The following is a 23,752-nucleotide window of genomic DNA, read 5'->3' as shown; positions in this document are numbered from 1 at the left end:
TTTGTGTTCACTAGGGTAAATAAATTATCGCTGTGGTAACATGTTATATGAATCATTAGTTTCATTGCGTCCGCAGGTCATTATTCTTGTTTGTTCGGGTGGTAGGTGGGTTGCAAATTGCTCAGATTGTCGGTCATCTTAACAGACAAGGCGGGAGAGAATGTCCTTCACACATGACTAGCTCTGACATGCGATACAATTTAATATACCGATTATTCACGTGTGAAATAAGAACCGGTTAAGAGATGTTCAATCCAAACACTCTTGGAGTAATAGAAAATGTTAATAATTCACAAGAGTACTCAGACAGCTAAAACGTGCGGTTAACTTCTCACTGCAGCGAGAGGGGAGTGCAGACATGCAAATGCACAAAATTCAGAAAATCCTCTCCACTGCCGGCGCAAGTTGCGCTAGACTGGCTCACGACAGCGGCATTTACTCAAAGTATATTGTGGAAAAATTGCTTTTGTCTTACTATTTACGCTCGCAAAGTTTTGTTTGCATGTTCTTTATAACTCTTGTTATTTCTTATGAGCGGAATAGCGTGTGTAAAGAATATTTCTTAACAACCATGGTATTTAACATAAGTATCTGTATAATAATCGCAACACTTATTACCATTTCGTGTTTTTCGAATGTTTTTATAAGATGAAATAACTGATATTGTAAATTCCGTTACAGTTCTTCACGGTTGTTCTTAGAAATATATATTATTATAATGGGTAATTAAGACAACACTCATCATTCTAGCGTTATCCCGTGTTTCACGAAGTCTGTTTACGTAACCTGAAGATCTGACAGGGCCGGTTTTTATAGAAGCGACTGCCTGTCTGACCTTCAACCCGAAGGGAAAAGTAGCCCAATTACAAGTACCTCCACATACCTTCGAAAACAAATTTCTTGGATATGGGTTTCTCGATATTTTCATTCACCGCGAACAACGTAGTCATCATTTAAGATTCAAACCTGAATCCGAAAACTAAATTCATCGGTTTAGGCCCGTGCTATATTTGAACCTGCGACCTTACAAGTAGAATGAAGCGTTCGTCCAACTAAGTTACTACTACTACTGCTCGATTATAAAGACAAACTAAAAGACAGAATTGTCTTTCAAAGAAATTCCAGTGAAGTATCTTTTGCCGTAGCCTTCATAAAATTGAAATGAATGCAAATGGCCTTTTTTACATTCATGAACCTAATGCGGCGTCGCTAGTGGTTAACTCGGTTTGAAGCATATATTAATAAGTGTCATCTAGATCGTAGTAAGTTAACGCGTAATTTGTCGTTGCGGGAAAATAGTGGCAGAAGAGACCGTGCTGCGTCTGCATTCGCTTGCAGTATAAAAAAGCTCCTAAAATATTATTACGGCCGTGCTGTTTATTTCCCGCTCGCCCACTCCCTCGTGTAGTTTCACTGCATCTGGCAGCAGTAATATTTACTTGCGGCGAATCCACCTTCCTTTGATAAGGCTGTGTAAATGTAAACTTGTTTGGCATGCTGTCGAGAAGCGCTTACGTAATTTAATACTTGGCACTTATTTAACACAGCTTTTTACAAATGGTGCGAATGCAATTTTAATCTCATATTTGGACAAATGTAGTTTAATATATTTCTCATTTTATGATTCTCAAGCGAACTCTTGCTCAATAAAAAGTAAAATTAAATTAAAAGTCCGTACGCGGGTATTATTATTTTTAAAGTTTACCGTGTTACACGTGCTTCACACGTTCACGCATTTTTCACACCTTGTTTTACCTATTGCAAAATTTGGACGATATTTATTTGGAACCTAAAGAGAATGAAATGAATTATTTATTTTCCTACTTCACCCCTTTATTTACAACTACTTCGGTGACAGAACACTTCGTAAACGAGTACCGTATCTGTACAACATGCTGCCGGTCGACATACGTCAGGAGTGCAATATAAATAAATTTAGAAAATCTTTATTTAAACATCTCATGCAAAAAATCCCTTAGCTGTAAGTTAACTTTAAGTATCTTAAACATAATTACATTAAGCGAACTTCACTCCCACAGACAAACCGAGGAATTGGTTTTGTGGGGTTTTTATTGTACCCATATTTTCTGTATTTCTTATGAAAAATAAAAATCTTACTTACTTACTTATTACAAGAACATCTCATAAAAATAACATTATAGCCAATATTGACGATGGTGAATGTTTCAAATCATAGCCCGCGCCAACGGAATCAGGGGAGTTACTTATCTGTGAATTTCCCCGCGCGATGCAAAGGTTTCAGATCGCAGATGGGGTGAAAATGATAAAAGCCCTCGCGGCAAGCGGCAGGCTTTATTGTTATCGCTTTTATATCATACCGTTTTAATGCGGATTCCTTCAAAAGTAAACCAACATTTGATTTATAAAGTCCATTAAACTTCGTGTTCATATTTTATACTGAAAATAAAATTGTATCGGACAATTTGTACAAAGGGTAACAATTAAATATTTCAGAATACGTAAAATAATAAAACTGGATTCAATTATTAAACTTGCTTTTTCATTTTAGTGTAGTAGCTGTTATAAAATTTACTTAAAACACTTTCAACGACGTTTTATTGAAAATCGTTACATTTATTTTTAATGAAAATCGTTTAAGCTTTACGTTTTTAGGTTAAGAATCTTAATGAGATCAAAGGTGATAAGACTGGGTATCCGGATTTTAATGGTAAATGTATTACCCTCTCGAGGCACTCGGTTTAAGATGTGCCAAGTGGCAAGAATCGCGATGTCGGTAGAGTGGCCCGGGCGCCGGGCGGGGACGCCGGCAGTGGGGCGCTCGCGGCGTATCGCTGCGATCTACCCAAGATCGACCACCCACTCGACTGATCTAACAGCCCGATGAGAGGTCGCGACACGCTCTCTGAATACTTCGCGGTGACTGTCACTCCAACCAAGGTTTTTTTACTAAATCTTACTTCAGCAGACAACGTTACATCTTTAATAACGAATTTATAAATAATTACATTCCATTCGTATTCCTTTATACTATTTTATTTGGCTTTCCCATAGTTTATGACTGACGCGAACGAAAACTCTGGTATAAGCGCAGGCGACATAAAACGCGTGCACAATTTCATTTCTGTTCGGTTTGTATTACAAAAATCACGCTTAAAAACATACTTGAAATCAACAGATTGTGCCTTAGAGAAAAAATTCAAAATCTTCACCAGTTTGCAAGTGTAGTGCAACTTGTAAGAGCATTGTACTTTTAGTCCCGTTTTGCGCTTCCCAAGTGGCAATACTTAGAAACGCCATTCGTGCTTATCGCTCGTTGTTTTTATGCGGAACTAATGCGATGTTAAATCCTACGCCTGTAGTCGTGCTCTTATCGATTTATGATAACTTCCCCATAATGTTCACTGAGAATTTCATTGCGTGAAATGTAGTAAGATGTAGTGAGAGCGAGTCTATTTAATAAACTACTCGCCTAACTCGATAAGATAAAAAAAAATGAATGGACTAGATAATGTCGAGTGGACGTTGCTTTGAAGTTTATTTATTGTTAGTAGTACTTTTACCATTTTACGAGTTTGGGCTACATATAAACGCTTATAATTTACATTTAACAAGTAAACTATTGATTTCTTCATTGTTTTAAGTTTACGCGGTTATTATCATAATTAAAACACATATCGTCGAAATATCGGGAGTCTCATATCTCCATTTAAACGCGGTAAGCACCCGTTATTATGTGTTTTAATTATTGATTTCTTAATATTTTTTTGTGTAAGTTACGACCCCTTTTAAACTCATGTACGACACTTCCGTCTCTACTAAGTTACTACATTTTATGCGCTGTTCATTATGCTAATTATAATTTAGTTGTAAGCAGAATGATCGATCGCTTATCCTACTAATTGCGACTTTAAGTAGCTACTTAACAAGTTTGAAGCGTGTTTATTTTCATAAACACGGCTCAATCACAGTGTTAACTAATCTCAGTGGAGTATACGTTGACATCTCACGCGAGGTGACTCGAATAGCTTCACGGGTACAATCGCCAACGCATTACGTAAATCATCTGTCGTGTTCCGTTCATTCATACGGTTCCATTTTGACATCACTCGGCGTACAATGAAAGAAGATACAGCCGCTCGAGAGTAGACAATTCGGCGATAGAAACTCTGTTTGTAAGGGGGATTTCGATTGTTAACTTGAACTTTATGTAAATAATGTATTGTGAACATAATAAACAGCGGCTTTTTGTTTGTGTGGAAATCAAAATATGTCTCCTTATCACTTAAGTATTAGCTTTAAATATTACTTTATTTATTTTTTATAACGGCTGGCCGTAACTATCTCGTAATAAGAGAATACATTTTCTAATGTTTTACCACATTTTTACACTTGAGTAGTGAAGTGTTCCTCTGAAAGGAAACCAATAAGTAGCTATGTCCAGTAACAATGTGCGGCCGGCGGCGCATTATGGCGGCTTTCGTATTGTTTGGAAAGCGCCGCGGACTAGCTAACCTATATTCATTTGCTCGTAAATAACCTGTCGCGTTTGTTGCATGCCTTTCGCTCACCGCTTTGTGTTGTGATGGCTCATTCAACTTATTATGATCTACGATGCATTACTTGCAAAATGTCAAGCATCTACTATAGAACTAGTTACAGTTAATACCGAAGATAATTGCGTAACGAATGTAACTCAAGGTATTTAATATAATACCTAAATGTAAAGTGTAGTTGAATACTTATGATTGAGCGTAGCTCGGCTTGCTTGTTGAGATAGACCACATAAATATGATTGTATTGCGTTAAGGTGTTAAAGCGCCCGTACACTACTAACACTTATACGCAATCCTTAGCCGACTAATCCTCCACAATCCGCTACATCCGAGTACTTAACACAATCCTCCGCCCTCTCTTCCCCCGAACACAGGTCGCAGATGTAAGTTATGTTTAATCCAATGTTTATCGATTATTTGTCAACCGTGAAGTGGGTATTAGCGCACATTAGCGTTGAACGCGACATAACATAAACATTTGTAACATTACTCGATTATCGTTAAACATACGTCAGGCCAAAGTAAATGTTTGTCGAGAAGTTAGTCTAGTAGTTCTACGTCACCGTCGACCGTACTCGATCCGTTTGATTTCTGGCGACGACGTAAATAGAACGGAAACTCAGTTGATTGATGGAAGCACCATACAAATGTAAATAGTCGACGTATACGGGCAGCTGACAAATTAGGTATCTCTTTGCCATTTGTCGACTGTTTCCAAGTCATGCAATTTTTGTATTCTTTTAGCAAACGTATAGTATAATTAATTTGTATTTGTAGCAGCATAGCTTCATATTACTTAGCAAAACGTGGGATTATTACGTCTCTTTTCAATTGAAAATTCAAATCATCTTCTTCTGCCATTAATATGCTAAAACTCTCCAATGTCTGTAATAACTTAAATCGATCGTCTGTAAGCCAAAAATTACCATTAATTTGTAATAGTCGCAAGTTAATTCAATTAATATTCCCGTCGCGAAATCTTGCCCCGCGAGAATATTAAATAACGACCTCATTTTACGATCGCGCCACCAACTCACTCATTCACAATTAGAACTGAGAATTATTCAGTCTGGTATTTATTTGTCACGATTTATTCGAAATATTTGTGCACGTAGGTGTAACACTTATAAATTACTTCTTAACGCGACTGAACAGATTATAAACAGGTTCCACTGAATAAATACGTTATGTTTAGTTGAAAATATACCGAAGAAAACTATCAATTACCGTTGAGCGGTTAGTCGTTCAGTTGCTTGAATAGCTTTACATTAAGGTAATAACTAGCTGCTCTGTGTTAAAAACTATTATCCTTTTCATGGCGTTATTGGAAACCGACTGTCTAGTCGGCTATAGTTTTTTTACCGTTCAGGTTGTAGGGGCGAGCCGCGGAGCGCCGTGGCAGGCATTTCGTTGTCTTACTCGCGGCATGGGGTGGCGGCGGGAGGTAATCGCTCGTCGGCACGCGACACCGCGACACCAGTTTACAAACATTTCGATTACGCTCCTAACATTTGTTTCCGCGCTCCACTACTTTTTTCCCCGCTCAATTACATCGTTCGACTTGTCGGCTGTCGAGCGAAATGATTAATTGCATTTTTTAAATATATCGGATGTCGAGCTTTCATTCCTTTTCTAAATTCATTTTTATTACCGAATAATCCTTCTGCCTACTTAATTCCTCCGATACCTAACTACAATTATTATTTTGTTATTGTAGATAAATTACATTTGATCTCCCATTTATAAATGGTTTGACTTACCTGCTTCTTACTATAAAACCACCCATTGAAATACATTCTTTTGTTGCCATTTTTTGTTGAATTTTTTGTATGTTCAACATTAAACAACTTTTTTTCAGTAGGGTGTTTTTTTCTTTTTTTTTACCTTTACTTTTTTCTCATCCTGTCTGCTCCTTATTATTATTTTTAGTATTTGAAAAGTATGCGGTTTCTATTGTTAAAGCAAAAAAAAGATGCAATATAATTTTTAATTGAAAATTTTCATTTGAGCGTGTCATCTAACCCATTTGAATAAATTGTCATAAACTGTCATGATTTGTAAATAACTAAAATATCGATGGAGAGAAGTCAATTATCCGCAGCCGTAGCGAGGTGAGCACGAAATAATCGTTGATTACCATGTAGTTAGTGTCTAATCCGCGCCGCTAACCCGCGGCTTGTCTGATGACTTAATTAATGAGCTGCCGTGTCGCCGTTAATTAAACAGCTCCAGCAAATTGAAGTTCACTCAGCCTGCAGCCCGCGGCGCCCGCAAGATTAAAAACAAAATGCAATTTGGTGCGCACCGACTACCCCGACCCGGATTCTAAGAGAGCAGCCTCAAGGCCGCCGTCTTACTCTTGTACTGTATCGTATTCAAATTACAGATACTTTATGCATGAATTGTGACACTCAGTCAGAACAAAGTTAAATTGTTCAACGTCTCATATATCGGTCACAGAATAAATAATGGTTATAAGTTCAGAATGAATCTGCGCAAATAATTATTTTCTTGCTGTGTAAAACGCAGAAGTAGTAGGCACTACTATAAATTCAATTCTTAATAGGCGTGTTGACGTAAAATATTTATCAGAAAATAAATGTATTCTGAAAAGCTGTTGCGCGTGACAAGTTTATTGAAAGTTTTTCAGATAGGTTATATTATTAATTATCTAATTTTACATTATGATGCAATATGTTAGGTAATTTCTATGACGAAATGCCTGTGTCCGTCTTTTATAAGATTTATATGTGGCTACTCACAATATATTACTACTAGCCAACAAGGTTAACTGCTTGTTAATTGAAACAAATTAAGCGTGTCAATAAGTTTGTACTTTGTCATTTTTTATTGAGCTTTGATTACATAATGGAAAGGTTGTTATTTGGCCGATGGCTAGTGGTAAAGCAGTTAAGCAGTAAAACTAGTACGGCATTAGCGACCGCTGGCTGTATAGCGAGGTAATTGAGCATGAACATAATACTCTCCCCGCCTCGTTAACAGCTCTATAATATTAATAATTGCGAATGCACCCATTGAGAATTGTAATTTCTGGCTTGTGAACAAAAGTTTACGTTAACCCACTTGAACATTTTATTCTGTATTTTTAGAACGAATGATCAATAAATCGTGTTCTGCTACTTATTGTATTTGTTTTTCGTATCGCACTTCCGAGCAAAGGCCTCTCCTCTTTTCTACAGATCCCAATCTAGGCAGATTTTTTGCCAGTCCTCTTCAAAGGCATCCAGATAACCTTTCCATCTTCTTTTGAGCCTGCCTCTAATGCTACATTTTATGCGAGCTGTCGTCTGAGTACCACTTAATGCGTTTCAGCAAGGGGAAACAGATGTATTTTCCGTAAACGAACACGTGAAAAGTGGGCAAACAAAACTTGCTGGTGACATGTAGGATAGCGGCTTCAAAGTTCATTCACCGGAAGCTTAGTAATGTAAACTAAATATAGTCCGCGCCGACAATCGCCTTATCCTTAGCTCTTTAGTAGCTAATTGAAACGTCGTTAAGTCATGCTTACGTTTTCGTCAATTAAGTAATTATAAGGTTTAACTGGAACAAAGGAACCCGTTAGTTATTACTGCTTTATTATAACAGTATCGATATGCTGTCACATTCGTGATTAATTCGTTGTTGTCGGAGCAATTACGAGTGACTGCCGTCATAATCTTTGCAAGGTGTGACTTGTTCGAAGAAAAAATGGGTAGGTATTCTTAGTTTGATTCGTGGACTTTTTCCAAACCCTAGCTTTGCTGTTTTCAAAAAAAAAAAGAAATAGTCGAGAAAAGTTTTTGTTTAAAATATACTTTGTAATGACTTTATTTAAAATTGATATCGTCAGCTCTTAAACGATTACCGGCAGGTGCGACGTCCAAGGAGTGGGTGTGCCCCGGGCCTCGAACCCACCGAGCAATCAGCCCATGCTAATTATTTGACAGCATCTTGTAAATACCACTTCTGACGTTTATAGACTTCCAACTGATAATTAACTGGTATGCAATGTATTTACTATAACTTAGCAGCTGTTATCGTCTATTTTGAATTCCTCTTTACTACAAAAATAACTACGAGTTTTGATACGGAATATTCCATTTTAGCATGTTTCTTGTTTGTTTCTCGATTTGATTGAACGATTGTTCACCGGCTCTCAAGATAAATAATAGGATGGTCGCTGAACCTCCGCAATCTTGTTTGTTTGTGTTTATAAGTCTGATATGTTGCTTTTATGTGTATTAACGTTCTGAAACTAACATCAAACAGAACCGAAATAATGTAGCGGTTGGAGGTATTTGGAATTAAACTGCCTCTCCCACGGGAGCTCCGCCGCTGGCAGAAAAATAGCCCGCCCGATTTCTGCGAATCCGTGATAACTTTTTTTATGAGACTGAAATGAATTGTATAAAATCTTTTGTGGAAGTCACATAAAGTTCTCGAGAGGATTTAGCTTTCGTCGCACTTTCACAGAGATTTATTCACTGTAAAATGGAGTTTAAGCACTGTCCTGATTTTGGTTTATTATCTCTGTAAAATTGAAATTAAATTATCAAGGCTTGTGCATTATTGTAACGTGGGCACGTGTTTACGAGTTGAGTATTCTTAAAAATCTTCTTAAGACAATGATTGTAGAGTGTATGGCTTTTTGCAAGAAGATTTACTATTAATTTAGGTACTTAAAGCACATAATAACGGGTTCTTACCGCGTTTAAATGGGGATATGAGACTCCCGATATTTCGACACTGTTGCAAGTGCCATGATCACGGGATGACTGATGAGATTGGAGTGGAGTAGGTAGATCCATAATTTTTTTTTGTTATTATGTGCTTTAATTATGATAATAACCGCGTAAACTTAAAACAATGTATAATTTAGGTACTGTTTTGATTTTTCTATTATTACTTTTTATATTTAATTTGGGCAATAGTATAGCCTTAGAAGACTGACAATTGTAATGACGCGTATAATGCGGAAGAATTTTGGTCTGCGTTCAAAGAAGAAGAAATCAAATCAAAGAAGTCGCAGGATTACGAGCCAATATATCTCTACAGTAGAAGTATACCTTTTAATTTTATAATTATAATTTTAGTGTTTTTCATTTTATAATAGGCTTTTTGTTTCTTTTTCAGTCATTGTTTATTTTGTATAATAGTTTTTATATTGTTTTCTCGTCGTGTTACAGCGCATTGGGTCACACTGTACCGTTGTATGTACCTTTATAAATAAATAAATAAATGATTTCCGCATTGGCTTTGTCGAATCATAAATCAAATCTTTACGCTTTGATTGATCTGCCTTCTCATTTTCAATTATGAACCTACGTCACATCGAATACCGTCACGCTCCAATGAAATTAGTATTGTGACAATTTAAATGAATAAAATGTATCGATTACTATTAATAACACATTTGGCTTTTTAGTGGAACATGTTGTCAATAAAATATCCAACCGTGTTATTTAGATAACTACACGTCATTACAACTTGTTGTATTAATAAGTCATTATCGTTTACAAAGCGTGTGAATTATCACCTGGGTTGGCGTAGTAGAGTGTTATTATTTATTCAGTAAGCCGTTGGCCGCACGTGTCCTGGCACGGGCCACTTTGCATGAGATTGAGATGAGGTCCCGAGATAGCTACTCCCTTTCTCCCATGTTACTGGTCCACAACACCGCATGCAATGTATACAACAGACCCCTCCATTGTTTAACAAAGGGTGTAGATCAACGCGTGTCGTTTTGTTAATCCGTTCAAAATTCTTTTGTTAGCATGAGCAGATGTTTCTTCATAACATTTATGAGAGATCAGGCGTAGACATTATCCTAAAGCTACTTTATTTTTCCTCATTTTGTGTTCGCGAGTTGCCATTGACTTTTCTTTCTTTTTTATTGTGGCAGTTGTTGATCTTGTTAATGAAATTGAGGGTTTCGGAATGAGCTGTTTAATGTTCAAATTTCCCCGAGGTGCTGGAATCAGTTTTTATTGCGCGACCTTACAAGCGGCAGCATCTGTCGTTTAGTTCAGTTGTCGTGTCGGCGGCGAGGAGATATCATTTAATGGTTATGGTAATGGCCCTCGCTTGTCCAGGGCGCGGGGCCGGCCGTCCGTCGCCCCCGGTGAGCGACGACGCAACTTTTTGTGTTCATTCAAAAATGTGTCAGTGGGGGACCCTTGTTTATAAATTTGCGCTACGCTCCTCCCGTGGTGGTCACACGTTGTCACCCCTCTATAAAATTCACGTATGCGTGACCAAACGTTTTGTAAATTGTTTAACTTTTTTCTTGTCTCAAGTTTAAATTACTTCGTTGTTATTTATTAATTAATTTTAAGTAGCTATACAGTAAACATGCTATAATGTTAATCCCACAGCCCACAACCCTCTGTTAAACTTTATAATTGCGGTACAAAATTACAGCCTTGTATTATTTTCCTTGTCCATAAAGATTTTATGAAGTACAAAATGACCGAACTTATTTCTCAAAGCAAATGTTTTTATTATTTGTCTATCAGCTGCTCTTTAAAGTATAGACAAATTACTTTTTATGTTGGCTGTAACTTTGTTCATTGTAATGTAAGCGGACCTTTTTGCTTCGGTTTTTTGTTCAGTAGCCTATCAAGTTTTTCTTTTATGTTCTTGATGTTGGATGTTGTTTATTTTATCTCATCTTAGTAGGTAGTTAGTAGATATCACATCGTTAAAGTTAAGATGTTATTGTGTTTAAGTTTGTGTACCGTTAGCGATCGCCCCACACGCCACTCGAGCCATTCAATTTGAAGTTGATTGTCACTTGCCGTCGCTATATTGTGACGTCCCACTTTATTGTTTTGTCATCCACACACTCGTTCACTTCAACGTTGTGTTTTATTATTTATTGATGTCAAAATTTTTCTTTTCTGGTAATTTATCACTGCGTTATTAGTTTATTCTACGAAGGAATTTGTGTGGACACACTTAGATAGCTTGTTTATTGCCAGGTGCATTTATTAACGTTTACATAACAAGAAAGCTAACAATTGACATTTGTATTCATATGGTATATTACTCACTTTCTCAAGGTGTAAATAAAGTAATTTTTTCTTTTGAATCGTGCTCATGGAAGTTACGTAATTTTGTTGTAGGTAGTTAATTTTTTGTGCATATTTTCCGAGGTGTTTGCGTAAAGAATGTCTGGTTGTCAGTTTTAATACCTGCCACTAAATGCGGGTTTAATAGGCTAAAGGCGTTTTTCATGATTACGCGGTGTCGTTGTCACGTAAAATCCCTCGTTATTATATGTCGCGCCGCACGAGACTGTGAGGCGTTTAAATGAAACTTGAGAGCGGAAGAATTAATTATACACGGTATAAGTGGTGTGCGTGTCACGGATTGGAATATTACTTACATTTTTATTTGCAGAACTTTTAAACGAGCACTAGGTACATTCTAAAGAGCAATTTAATCATCATCATCACCAGCCCATTAACGTCCCCACTGCTGGGGCACGGGCCTTCCCTATGGATGGATAGGGAGATCGGGCCTTAAACCACCACGCGGGCCCAGTGCGGATTGGTGGTTATTAACAACTGCTAATGCAGCCGGGACCAACGGCTTAACGTGCCTTCCGAAGCACGGAGGAGCTTGAGATGAAAACTTTTTTTTTGCAATTTAATAGTTTCCCACATTTATTACGCCTTTGTTCTAAATTCTATATTACTGCTAACAAAAACTATGAAACTGCACTTACCTATGCTCATAATATCAAGTGCTTCACCGTCCCGTAAAGAACATGGAAAGCTCAAGTTACGTAGTTACTTATTACGTGCTCCCGTCTGGCATCTCCGACGTACTTTCCTAAACGTAGAGGCAGACGAACTAAGTATGATTAAGTGGGACCATATCACAAACTTAGACTGCACTTCTCGACTACCTAGGAATGCAATGGTAAGGAGTTTAGAGCTCGAACGCAGATGAGTTGGCGCGCTCCTGCTACTCATTAGACTAAATTACGACGTTACTAAAAAGACTGTTGACACCGGTTTAGTTGCACACTACTAAATTTGTTTTTTTTTTGTTTTAAAATTTTTCTATTATGTTTAAAGTGTATCATTTGTCAACAGGCCGCTGTGAAATGTGCTTCCTCACCACGCACCAACGCGCTGTCAACCAAACCTCCGCCGCGCAGTATTCCCACCCATACTGTCAGTTCGGTAAGTACTTCTGTAAACGCTCCATTTACCTACTCTTAACAATTGACAAAGTTGTTTACTTTAGAAAGTTACATTTATTTGGACACAAAAACTTAGTTAAATCTCTAAACGTGGACATATAATTTTCTTTTTTCCAAGCTCTTAAATAATAAATCTGCATTTAAAATAATACAATAAAAACAACATTGAGCTTTCAACCTTTATACCTAATGCGGGATTAATGCGTCGGGTGATCTCACACGTCTAAATGCAGCGAGGCTAAATCCGTATCCATCGCCTTGCCTCTTCCGGGCCTTGCTTTCTCGCCAAACGCATAAAACGTACGCAAACTGCCACTCGGCTTGTCAACGCGCCTCGCCTCATCTCTGAGCTGGCTGCTAAACCAACACGCGTGAAATGCGCACTCTGTTTACTTAGCTCCAACCGTTTACCAAACCATTAACCGCAATCGAACAATGATGAAAATAAACCCTTTATTTGGACAGTAAAAAGAGCTTATTCCGCTCGGCGCTCGCTAATCTAAACGTAGCAGTTTAAGTATTCACTTAATTCAGTTTGAAAAACAGCTGCGCGAAATGGAAACTCTGCAAAGTGGTTACACTTTCATTAGCTCCGGCGGTGGTGCTCTGAAATTGTAGTCTTTGTTTTTGTGAGACTTCTTGATTGCAGCGAAAGTAGTAAGGCGGTAAAGAATCACAATGCGCTCGAATCTCGGAATAAAAGCTGGATGGAGTGGGATGTGGACGCTCGGAGCGTGCTCTCGACATGATATTAAATAAAAACGTAGCGCCTCCGCAGCTTATACTCTTCACACAGAATCCCTCGCTTCCCGTTTATATTGATCTGTTATCGTGCACATGTTTTCACAAAATAAACTGCATTTACTCTTAAATTCATTATAATCGTAAGTACTATTAATTAGTATCGTTGTGAAATGCAATTTTTTTGCAATGATGAACTTCTATGGTTTTACACGGTAAAAATATTTCCAAAATTGCGAATCGGATGGAGAATTTTAATTAAACGAGGCCGGCAGTCGAGCGTCTGACGGACACAATCCCGTCTATTGGCTGACATCGGCCGTCACTCATAAAAGCTTTATTTGGTTATATCACGTTAGTTACCGCACATGAAAATCTATCATTTTTAACTTTTATTCGTATCCCTGTCGCTTTATCCTTTCAATTATACTTGTGTTGATAATTCTATCTAAAATAGTTTTTGATTGTTCAAGAAACTTTTTAGTATAAATATACAACCTTTAAAGTATAAATATAATATTTACCAATAGTATAACATCTACTACAAATATACATTTTCAAATCGATTTCATAAGAAAGAAGCATTGGCGGAATCGGTGCAGTTTACCTTCTGTGTAGTCCCCTGTGCGTTTCGACAGTTCGCCGCCATCCAGCTATGTCGCAATCCCATCCAATTTGCCTCCCGTCGCTCGGCGCGTTCTCTTGCTCGAATAAAGCGGAAAATCTCTTCCTCCCGACGAAAGAATAAATTATGCCGACTTCAATATGAAACATCGAAGGGCTCTTGTGTTGCCATGTTTTCCAATGCATTTGGTTGTTTTTCTTCTACAAAAATCCGTAGCTTAGTAACTTAATTTGTGCACGGGTCTTAACATAAAGTTGATCTTATTTTAAGAAGTGTGCTAACTCGAGTGGAAAGCGTTTTAAAACAAAACGTGGGAGTTAAACTCCGTACATAACGTTGTGTGCGGCACTGTCGTTTAGTTTTATTTGCAGTCCGTTGGCTGCAGTTTACGGAGTGTATCACGGCTTAAACAATATCAAGCGAAGTGAGCAGGGAATGAGCACGATCGTTTGGCACTGGCTGGGATCGCGCCGCACCGCTGCGGTGCCGGCTAATAGCTCTTCGCAGATTCAATTTGCCGTCGAATAGAATATAGCCTCCCGGTGCGCCGTACGCGATCTAAGTTACGCCCTCGTCTGCGACGCGGTAGTAAACTTCGCCTTAAACACCCACCAGAACATCTAAGAGCTCCTATTATTTAACCCTCCCCTTAGATTAAATTTACTACCTATTTCAGCAAATTTTACGGATGCTTTGTAACTTCTAGCTAATCAAACTTATATTGTTTCGTACAAATCAACGTACCTAATTCATTTTCCTAAATAGTACAATATCTCATCTTAACACGATCGTTCTATTTATTAATAACTCTCGGTAAAGATTCGTTATGTTACCTATTCGTTTTGTGTCTTTTTATTTTTTTTGTGTCTGATTTTGTTCTTGGAAATTGAATGATTTATAAACTCTTTTAATTATATTTACTTACAATATAGGTTATACAAAATAAACAAGTTATATAATATCGAAATCGCAAGTCCCATTTCTACGTTGTGTACAGTGACTATAATCTCCCGACAAAGGAACCGTTGTGTTTGGTTTGACATCTGTATAAAATTGGTTGCGGTGAACACAAATTGATTGCTTTCGACAGCACGAGCGTCCTTATTGTGTTGTCTCTGGCGTGTCGCCACAATCGCGAGCATTGCCAAAATGGTTTTATTCCTCTCCTCCAGGCCGATATTGCAGTTTGCTTACGTCGCACTCGACTTCTCTTATCTTGAAAACGAGTCTTCCACGAACTGGCCAGTCCGACTGTCCGCCTCGGTTCTGCCTATCTGATATCTGAAATATTGTTATGAACGTTCCACCCACGTTTAGAGGATCTCGTAAATTGTTAGCATCTGTCTTGAATTGTGCCACTGTCGATTATTATTGCCCATTTACACGGGATGTTATGTGCAGAGAGATTCCTCTAGCTTTGTCAATTAACTTGCCCTATAACAATTTATTTTATTTAAAAGCCGCTCCATAGAAGTTGTGGACGTGTGTGGGAATCAATAGCACTGCCTGTTTGGTCATAAATTTTAATCAAACAACAAAGCGAAATTGAAATGTTTATTTTATTTGCAGTGCGCGGTGAAAATTTTAATTGATTTATTGGTAAATGATGTCTTCATTGAGCTTTAATTGAAATTCGACAATGGTTCACGATTTAACGATGAATTGTATTGTTCGCTGAACTTGCTCCGGCCGAAATTTAATAATTATTATATAGTATGCATGTGATGCTATTATGACAACAGTTAATTTTCAGAATGTTCTGCTTTTGTTCCATTCCGGGCATTCTGGCGTACAAAATGTAATTTGTCTGTTAATCCGGTTATAATAAAAAAGCTTTTGTTTAAATCCAGTGTACCTAAATAATGGAGTAATACTATGATTGGGTATTTTGGTAAACCATGATAATCGGACTATACAGACATTTTAAAAGTTGCCACAAGTACGCTGTATAAATTATTTGATAAAGATGTGAAGGCCTGATGTGATGCCCTAATAACCAAGTACTTTTCTTTGAATACGAAGTCTTTCTTATTTACTGGGTATCGGTATCGGCCTTTGCATCGGGAGAAGTCAAAAGCTATAAAGCCTTAAATAAATGCAGCAGTCTGCAATCGCACATTATATCCGTCGGATTTTCCCCGTTATCTCAAGTTGTTTACTGAGATGTCTCTACTTTACGATGAGAACTTAAGACTAAAAAAAAATAAAATGTCGAACAAGTTTATTAAAAAAATTACGATACAGATGTTAAATTCTCATGGCGCGTAAATCGTTTCACCCGTTTTAGACGGGCCCCTTGCCCAGCCATGGTTCATTAAATTAAAATGTTTATGCTTATTTAATAGGCAGTTAAAGAAGTGCTCTCCGAATAAATTACTGTACATTTGGAAGAAGTAAATACATTAATTACACTTCATAAAAATCATATCAAGATTACGCATAATATGTTATACATTCACAAAGTAAGTTATTGGAGCACAAACGACGTACGAATGTCCGTAAATTGTATGCTTCATGTAAATGAAAAGTCCATGATTTATGTGCATACATAATCTGCTTCGTAGCTGGAAGCGTTGCAACTGGCAAATAGAGCTCGCTTTGTCCAACATTGTGAAATTAGTCAACAATATTCGCGTCCATTCGTATGCAAGCTCATGAAATTAGCTACACGCTTCTCTAGTACCTAATCAATATCATTGTATTCAGTTTACAAAATCGTGACACTATCACTATTCGATATGCATTGCTTTTAAATGTACTTAATAGCCTCCGTGGTCTAGTGTTTAGAGCATTGGACAATATGGAGGTCTGGGTCCAATTCCTGATGGGGACACTGCCGAAAATCAATTTGTGAGACTGTCCTTTGTTTCGCTAGTACATAGCAGGCAAAATCACCTGGTTGTCCGAAAAAGAAAGATTCCGTGCTTCGGAAAGCACGTTAAGACGTTGGTCCCGGGGTACTAGCCCAAATGCCTCCACCAACCCGCAGTGGAGCAGCGTGGTGGAGTATGCTCCATGCCCCTTCCGGTTGATTGAGGGGAGTCATGTGCCTAGCAGTGGGACGTGTATAGTTTGTGTATGTGTTTATGTATGTATGTATTTAAATGTATTGACTGCACGAGTTCTGAAGATAATGCATTAAACATTTGCTTTCTTTAAATCGTTAAGTAGAACTGAATAGAACGTAGAAATTTCGGTGTAAGTTCCGTGACTCATTTCTGTAACCCTACGCTATTTACTGAACAAACTTCATAGTAGGTGTTCACTTAAATCTTGGAGGCAACGCGAACGTGCTGTAAAATAATAAAGCACAAAGGACGCTAAACGGTTCACAGCAAGTGGAATACTAATTGGTAATCGCAGCGTGATCCAAGCGTAGTAGAAACGTTAATTAAATCGCAGCACATTGGTACAGCTTGCAGCGAGTCGGTAGTAAATTAATCCGGGAGCGGTCTGTCGCGGAATCCCATTTGGAGGCCGGGCTGACGCCGGATCTGATTGATCCCGTGATGCGATGGCAGGCGGCGGCGGCGCGCCTCATCCAAAATGTACGCGACGTCAACGCACGTATTACTGTCACGCTGCAGATAATGGAAGTGCTATTTCTAGAACGAATTGTGCGCTAGCTTGCAGCTGTCCGACGGTGCCAATCACCACTATAATCTCGTTCCCTACCTGAATTACTATTTTAAGTGGTGGTAGCTTTTGCATGGGAGAATTTATAAACCAGTTAAGTGTTTTCGTATCAAAATTTATCGACTGTTTATATATTAAAGATAGGCAAAACCAACGCTTGTACTCCAGAAAAAAATTATGAGCTGTTGAAAGCTGCAATAGAACAAGTTTAATCATATTTCGTGATAGTTCTGAGTAATGCACGTTTTAATTAAATATGCGCGGTGGCTGTTAACGACAGAAATTCAGTGTGCAGCAGTAATTAGAAACAAGGCTCCGGCATCGCCGACAAGTTCCAACAAGGGAGTAGCGTGCCGCGACATAAATAAATTATGCAACGCGCCACTTAACGACACCGCACCCTGCCACCTACCGCCAACAGTCGACACACGGCTCTCACCTCGCACATAACGATACTGATAAATAATCGCCGAGATTGCGCACTTAGCCCGTAACTCGTACCGCAACTAGTAAATAGCCAATAGACACAACCGCAACATAAACAACTAGCTAAATCAACTAACAACTCCACTCCATAAACCGACGATTGCGGCGACGATTAATGCGAAGGCATATCGCATTATATACTAACCGTTATTTACCTAACTAAATTACCTACATCGGACAGGTCAGTTTCGAGGACGTGGATGTTCATGAAAAATGTAATTGAATGATTTATCTGGTCGGTCACGTTTCGCCGCCATATGGACTTCTCATGAATAAGTAATGCTCTGCCGCGGTCGTTGTTTCAATTAGCGGTTGTGTCGCCGGTCAGGCACGACTGCCTACCGCTGCCGGCCGCCGGCCTCCTCCGACCGTCGCACCGAAACCAACCCAACTCGATTGTCATAAAGAAGCTATTCAGTGGTCCCATGATCCACCACGCTCAACGACCGGTATTTTGCCCGAGGTAATTCGATAGCTCATTCCGATACTGAAAACAATAACTTTATTATTATTATCATCCACGGATAATTAATGTTTTCGGTTTGCACAGAATAAACCGGAGCCATAAATTAATTAAGTAAACGTTAGTAAAGGAAAAACTGAAGGAAAACGTGTACTTAACGGTTGAGTGACACTAAAGTAGATATTCTCCTTGTTTGTGAGAAAAAATAAATAAAATACGAGATTGTGATGAAATCACGTCGCATCTGCTGGATATGGCACATAAAATTATTCACTGTTGAATTTCCGTCCGCCATAGATGATAATAAAATTGAAAATATGCAAAGAATTAAACCAAAAGGAGGACACATCTTGCTTCATAAATTCACATCCGCTTATTATGTTTATTAATGAAGTCACAAAGTAAAAAAATATTTAGGAAAACTTCTTTATTTGGGAGCGAAAGTAAGTGGTAAGTCCATTATAATTGGGGTGTAATGTAATGAGCGAAAGTAATTATGTGGTAACATCCGGCGCTACAACCGGGCGACACGACCCAGACCGTATTAGAGGGATCTCCACGCCTACGATGCGGATTAAATTGATATGTGCGTCTAGGGCTGCCATTGCCATTCTTTGCCTACTTCTACGCAAAACAAATAAGTAATTGGGAACAGTACCTACATATTAATATATCATAAAAATAAATGGTAAAATTTTCTACAGGTTACATTTATCCATTTAACATTATTTTTTGTCTAAACAATTATATCCCTCCAAAAATGATACTAAAAACTCGTACTAAATGACAACCCTGATTGTGCCTCTGCTTGACTCGTTTATCTATGTAAAGGGTCGGAAAGCAATCCCTTTTATTAGAATTGGGGACATAATCGTGTGCGTATGTCTTATTGTTGTCTGTTATGGGGACGCGGAAGTATTCAACTTTTATTGTGCTTCCAAATTGACTACTTAAGGTTCTATTAACAAGGGTCTTTTGTTACATAACCATTATATATTACGTGGATATCCAAAACGAATCTTTGATAAAATACTCTGGAAGATTTTTTAAATTTGTTTCGCACACTCAGAAGTTAGACGCTCTCTAACGTTTTTTTTTGTTCCGGTCGACAGCTACTCCCGGAACCGACACCATTTATTTAGACCTAAACCGGTTGCGAGTAATGGCCGCAGTGCTCGCACAGCTTTGAAACTTGACTGGAATTTCAAATGTCTGATGATATAAAATGTGCCACAAGTTTTTGCAATAGTCTGCTATTTTCCCACTATACTATGTATGGCGGATATGTAATACCTATAATTCGTTTTATAAAGTACGTATTAAACAACTTAAGTTTTGACAACATAATGATAGAAATCATTTCATAAATATTTTACGCCCACTATTCATTTTAATTTTCCATAAAAATGAATGCCAAATCAAATAGGAAGCGAACTTCTCGCAAAGTAATAATAACGTGGAAGCTCATTGAGAGAGGGCGGTCGGGGAGTTATCCATTTACAGAGAAGTTATACTACTCGTTTTATTTTCTTTTACTCGTCCCGAAGAGCGCTCGCTCTCGTCGTCGACATCAGTCGCTCCCCCGCTCGAGCGCGCCTTTCGAACCCCACCGTAAAATAGACGCGAAATGTGATAAATGGAAAACTCTTTTTATTGTCGGGCCCCGGGCACGTTACGTTATGGGTCGGCTCCTCTCATCCCGTCCGCGCCCTTGCGCACCCCCGCCCCGTCTTATCAAGTTTTCTTATATCCTAGTTACCGCTCAATTTTGTGAGCCTATATAAAAAAGCTTTGCCTCTTTACGCTCCCCTTTTTGCAATAGAATTGAACTCTTAACGTATCACTACACGTTTCAAACACTTTCTTACAAAGGTGATCCTTGAAGGGGACAACCTGATTTTCAATTATTATTCTAAGTTTGTTTACCTATAGGGTTCCGAGATATCAATTTTGATCTTCTAAAAGGGATATCGTTGTTATTATCGAAGTGTAATTAATAATGGGCTGTTGATGAATAATATGTTGGTTATACAGATTACGCTGCTTCAAGACGCGGGCACGTCGGATGACAGCGGGCGAGCCTCCGAGCGGCTCACGGGCAGCTCGGTGGCACCGCGAGATCCCGACTCTTCCCGTGATCGCCTTAGTGACGTAAGTGTCATACTCCTTAGCATGTTGTTAGCCAAATCACTCAAAAATCACCAATCCGAGCGTCCGTATCGTCAAAATCCGAGATTCAGAAGTCAACGAGAATTTTCAACGGATAGCTGAATAAAGCGGCAGTAAAATTCGAGCTTTGAAACTTTTCATGTCTTCTTAACTGCAAAGAGTCACTTATGAGAAAACTTCTTATCGTATGCGAGCTTACATCGCATTCCTCGAGATTAAGTGCCTACTCTTGTTCGCGAGCATCTTTTCAGCTCAGGTTTGGTGCTTTTAGGTACAGCAAAATGTTTTAATATCGAAACACCACACTGCATGTGACATTTTCTTTATGTTGTCTCAAACTTTCTGTTGTGATTGTTCGTTAGAATGTTAAGTGAATAATTTTTATTGTGTCTTTTATTTCGTTGCAATTCTATCCCGTTTCTCCCACTGTATAAATTGTTCGCCATGTTAACTCGACATTAATGTTGAAGATAATTTGATGAAATATCCAAACTTGAACATCTGGTATTTAAATCCAACAACGCCAGATTTGCGAGTCAAATTAAAAAGTTAAGAGGGGTCGGATTCGGAGCGTGTGTACAATCTCACATTCGCCGGCAACAAATAGCGGTGTCGAGCCGAGGGAGAGACGGGACAGATTCACCTCCCCAGTCACTAGTCCACTCACATGTTCGCTTTCTCTGTCCCCCCTACAGGCCAGTAGCCGCTGTAGTTCCGGAAAAGGCTATATCGTGAGTATACTCATTGTTGTCCTTTCTACTATTACCGAGCTCCTTTCTGGCATGTCTCGCACATCCACTCGACGACGCTTATCTAAATGACTTTTTTGTTAACATTATTGCATGAATGTTGTGTATGCTGTTTATTGTCGAAGTCATCATAAGCCGTATTTCTTTCAGTAACACCCCCTATTTGTCTTAAATGGAAAAAATAATGTAACATGTAATAGCCATAATTCTCGATTACCGTGTGCAAATTTATCCTGATCACGAAACACACATACCGCTGCGGCTCGCGGCGCGGCGCCGTGGCGGTGCTGCTCGATATTCGGCGCGTATCGCAGCTAAATCACGAGATTTGTCGAGGCGGTGCCGCTCCGTACTACATAACATTACCTGCGCTCGCCCTGAATACTTCATGTTCTGTATTTATTTGAAATTGTAATATCTCAGCCTGATCCCTTGTTGTTTCCCTTGGCGCGAACCTACCTCGTAAATATCGCGTAACGTATACCCCAATTTTATGATACGATAACAGTATTCTTGTCTCATATGGGCGGATTTATATGAAATTGTTTGACATTACGTAGTCTGAGTTCGACTTCCTCTTTATTTTAAGAACAATCAATAATCAATTTCGTGCGTGTGTATGGTAATATGTTATACTCGAGCGTGTCATTATACGCTACGATGTTGTTATGGAACAGATATTACAAGTGTTTTATGGATTTATCTATTGCATTAAGCTATTTATTATAAGCGACGCTTTGCATGCAGGTGCTGGTACATTCCTTAACTGTCTCGAATACTCGCTAATTCATAAATGTTCATTACGCCATTACTATTTCCTTTACAGCTATTAATTGCTTAGTGCACGCGGTTACGATTATAGTTTATTTTAACTAACGTGACAACATTATACCTACTATAAACAAACTGAGGTGATCGACTTGCATGGAGTTTGAAATAAGTAAATCTAGCAGCCGTATTACTAATGTAAACTTTTCTCCTTTACAGTGTGATAGTGAAGGCGACGACGACAAGGCAAGTGACATTAAAATAATAATAGATAGAATATCACGACATTTTTTCTGGGTTAGGTATAGTTATAACTGTACATTGCTTGTGCTTAGTAGTGGGATGTACCTATATTTATAATCTGTTTACGTAGGTAGCGCACAGCTGAAGACATCGCGAATCGTGTATATTAATTAAAGTAGTCTACAACTCCCCGACTCTTTGAGAGTTGTAAAACTTTAAACAGAGCGTAGGAAATAAATGTCCGTGTAATGTAAGTGGCGAAGTTGGTCGTTGCGGGTTATTGCTGGACTCGCCGCGCGGGATTAATCTCGCGGCTACACTCGTGTACTCGTGTCCCGCCTGTTTACTGATTGTACACTTACACTCCTCCAGATTATTGTATTAAGCTACTGATTTATAAAGACATTTAACGTTAATTCTATGAATCTTATCTTCATAAGCTTCACAGTATGTGAATAGTCTACTCTGTTTCGAAAGGAGTCATTGTTCAAGCTAGAAGTAGAAACTACAAATGTTAAACTTTAAAAACAATACTTAGACTTGTATGACTTCGAGTATCTTTTCGAGTATAACATGAGCACTAGCAATCATAATTTGATTTACTTGTAAGTACTTTCAAATATTTTGTTGAGTTTACAACCACTCACAGACGTCCACTTTGTACTGTAATACACGTCAACTGCCACATAACTAAATCATCTTACTGCCGCGCTGTAAATTAGTTTAAAACGGCAGGCAGACGGCGGCAAACGCGGTACGTGCTGTTACTTGAAGGGTAACAGCGAGTTTCGCTTTGTGCTCAGACTGTACCGTACACGCTCTAGGGCTTTAACTAACTCGTCAACAGGTTGTGAAATGCGAGTGAAAAGCGGATAAAAGCCGGAGTTAGCGTAGAGCACTCTGGCACGTGTCGAGCCAAAGGGCGCTGATTACGCCGACTCTGTTCCTTAATTACTAGATTGGCGCAGTCCCCAAGTGCCCGTAATTAAATACATTACGCCCGCCTTTAGCGTTGCCAGCTACCATCTTAATGCCGCCCGTAAATTCCACCAGTTTAACGCTTCCCGAGCAAGCGAAGACTTCGTCTCTATTCTAGGAACTTTTCTATACTAGTCACGCAAT

At 38.6% G+C, this 23,752-nt stretch overlaps 1 protein-coding gene across 3 annotated transcripts in view; it reads left to right on the top strand.

Annotated features, from left to right (window-relative positions):
• The window catches only part of LOC126372054 (mucin-1-like), a 60,194-nt gene that overhangs the window by 4,776 nt on the left and 31,666 nt on the right, over positions 1 to 23,752 (top strand). The window contains exons 2-5 of one of the 3 annotated variants that reach the window (XM_050017573.1): positions 12,641 to 12,730; positions 20,736 to 20,852; positions 21,566 to 21,601; positions 22,607 to 22,633. In XM_050017573.1, the coding sequence (XP_049873530.1) occupies positions 12,641 to 12,730; positions 20,736 to 20,852; positions 21,566 to 21,601; positions 22,607 to 22,633 (270 nt within the window). The remainder of the gene's footprint in view (positions 1 to 12,640; positions 12,731 to 20,735; positions 20,853 to 21,565; positions 21,602 to 22,606; positions 22,634 to 23,752) is intronic. The other 2 variants (XM_050017574.1, XM_050017575.1) reach the window with 2 other exon arrangements.

This window comes from Pectinophora gossypiella, chromosome 13, assembly GCF_024362695.1.
Source record: "Pectinophora gossypiella chromosome 13, ilPecGoss1.1, whole genome shotgun sequence".
NCBI classification, from domain to species: Eukaryota; Metazoa; Arthropoda; class Insecta; order Lepidoptera; family Gelechiidae; genus Pectinophora; species Pectinophora gossypiella.
Note: the sequence above shows the minus strand (reverse complement) of the source record. Positions and strands in the feature narration are given on the sequence as shown.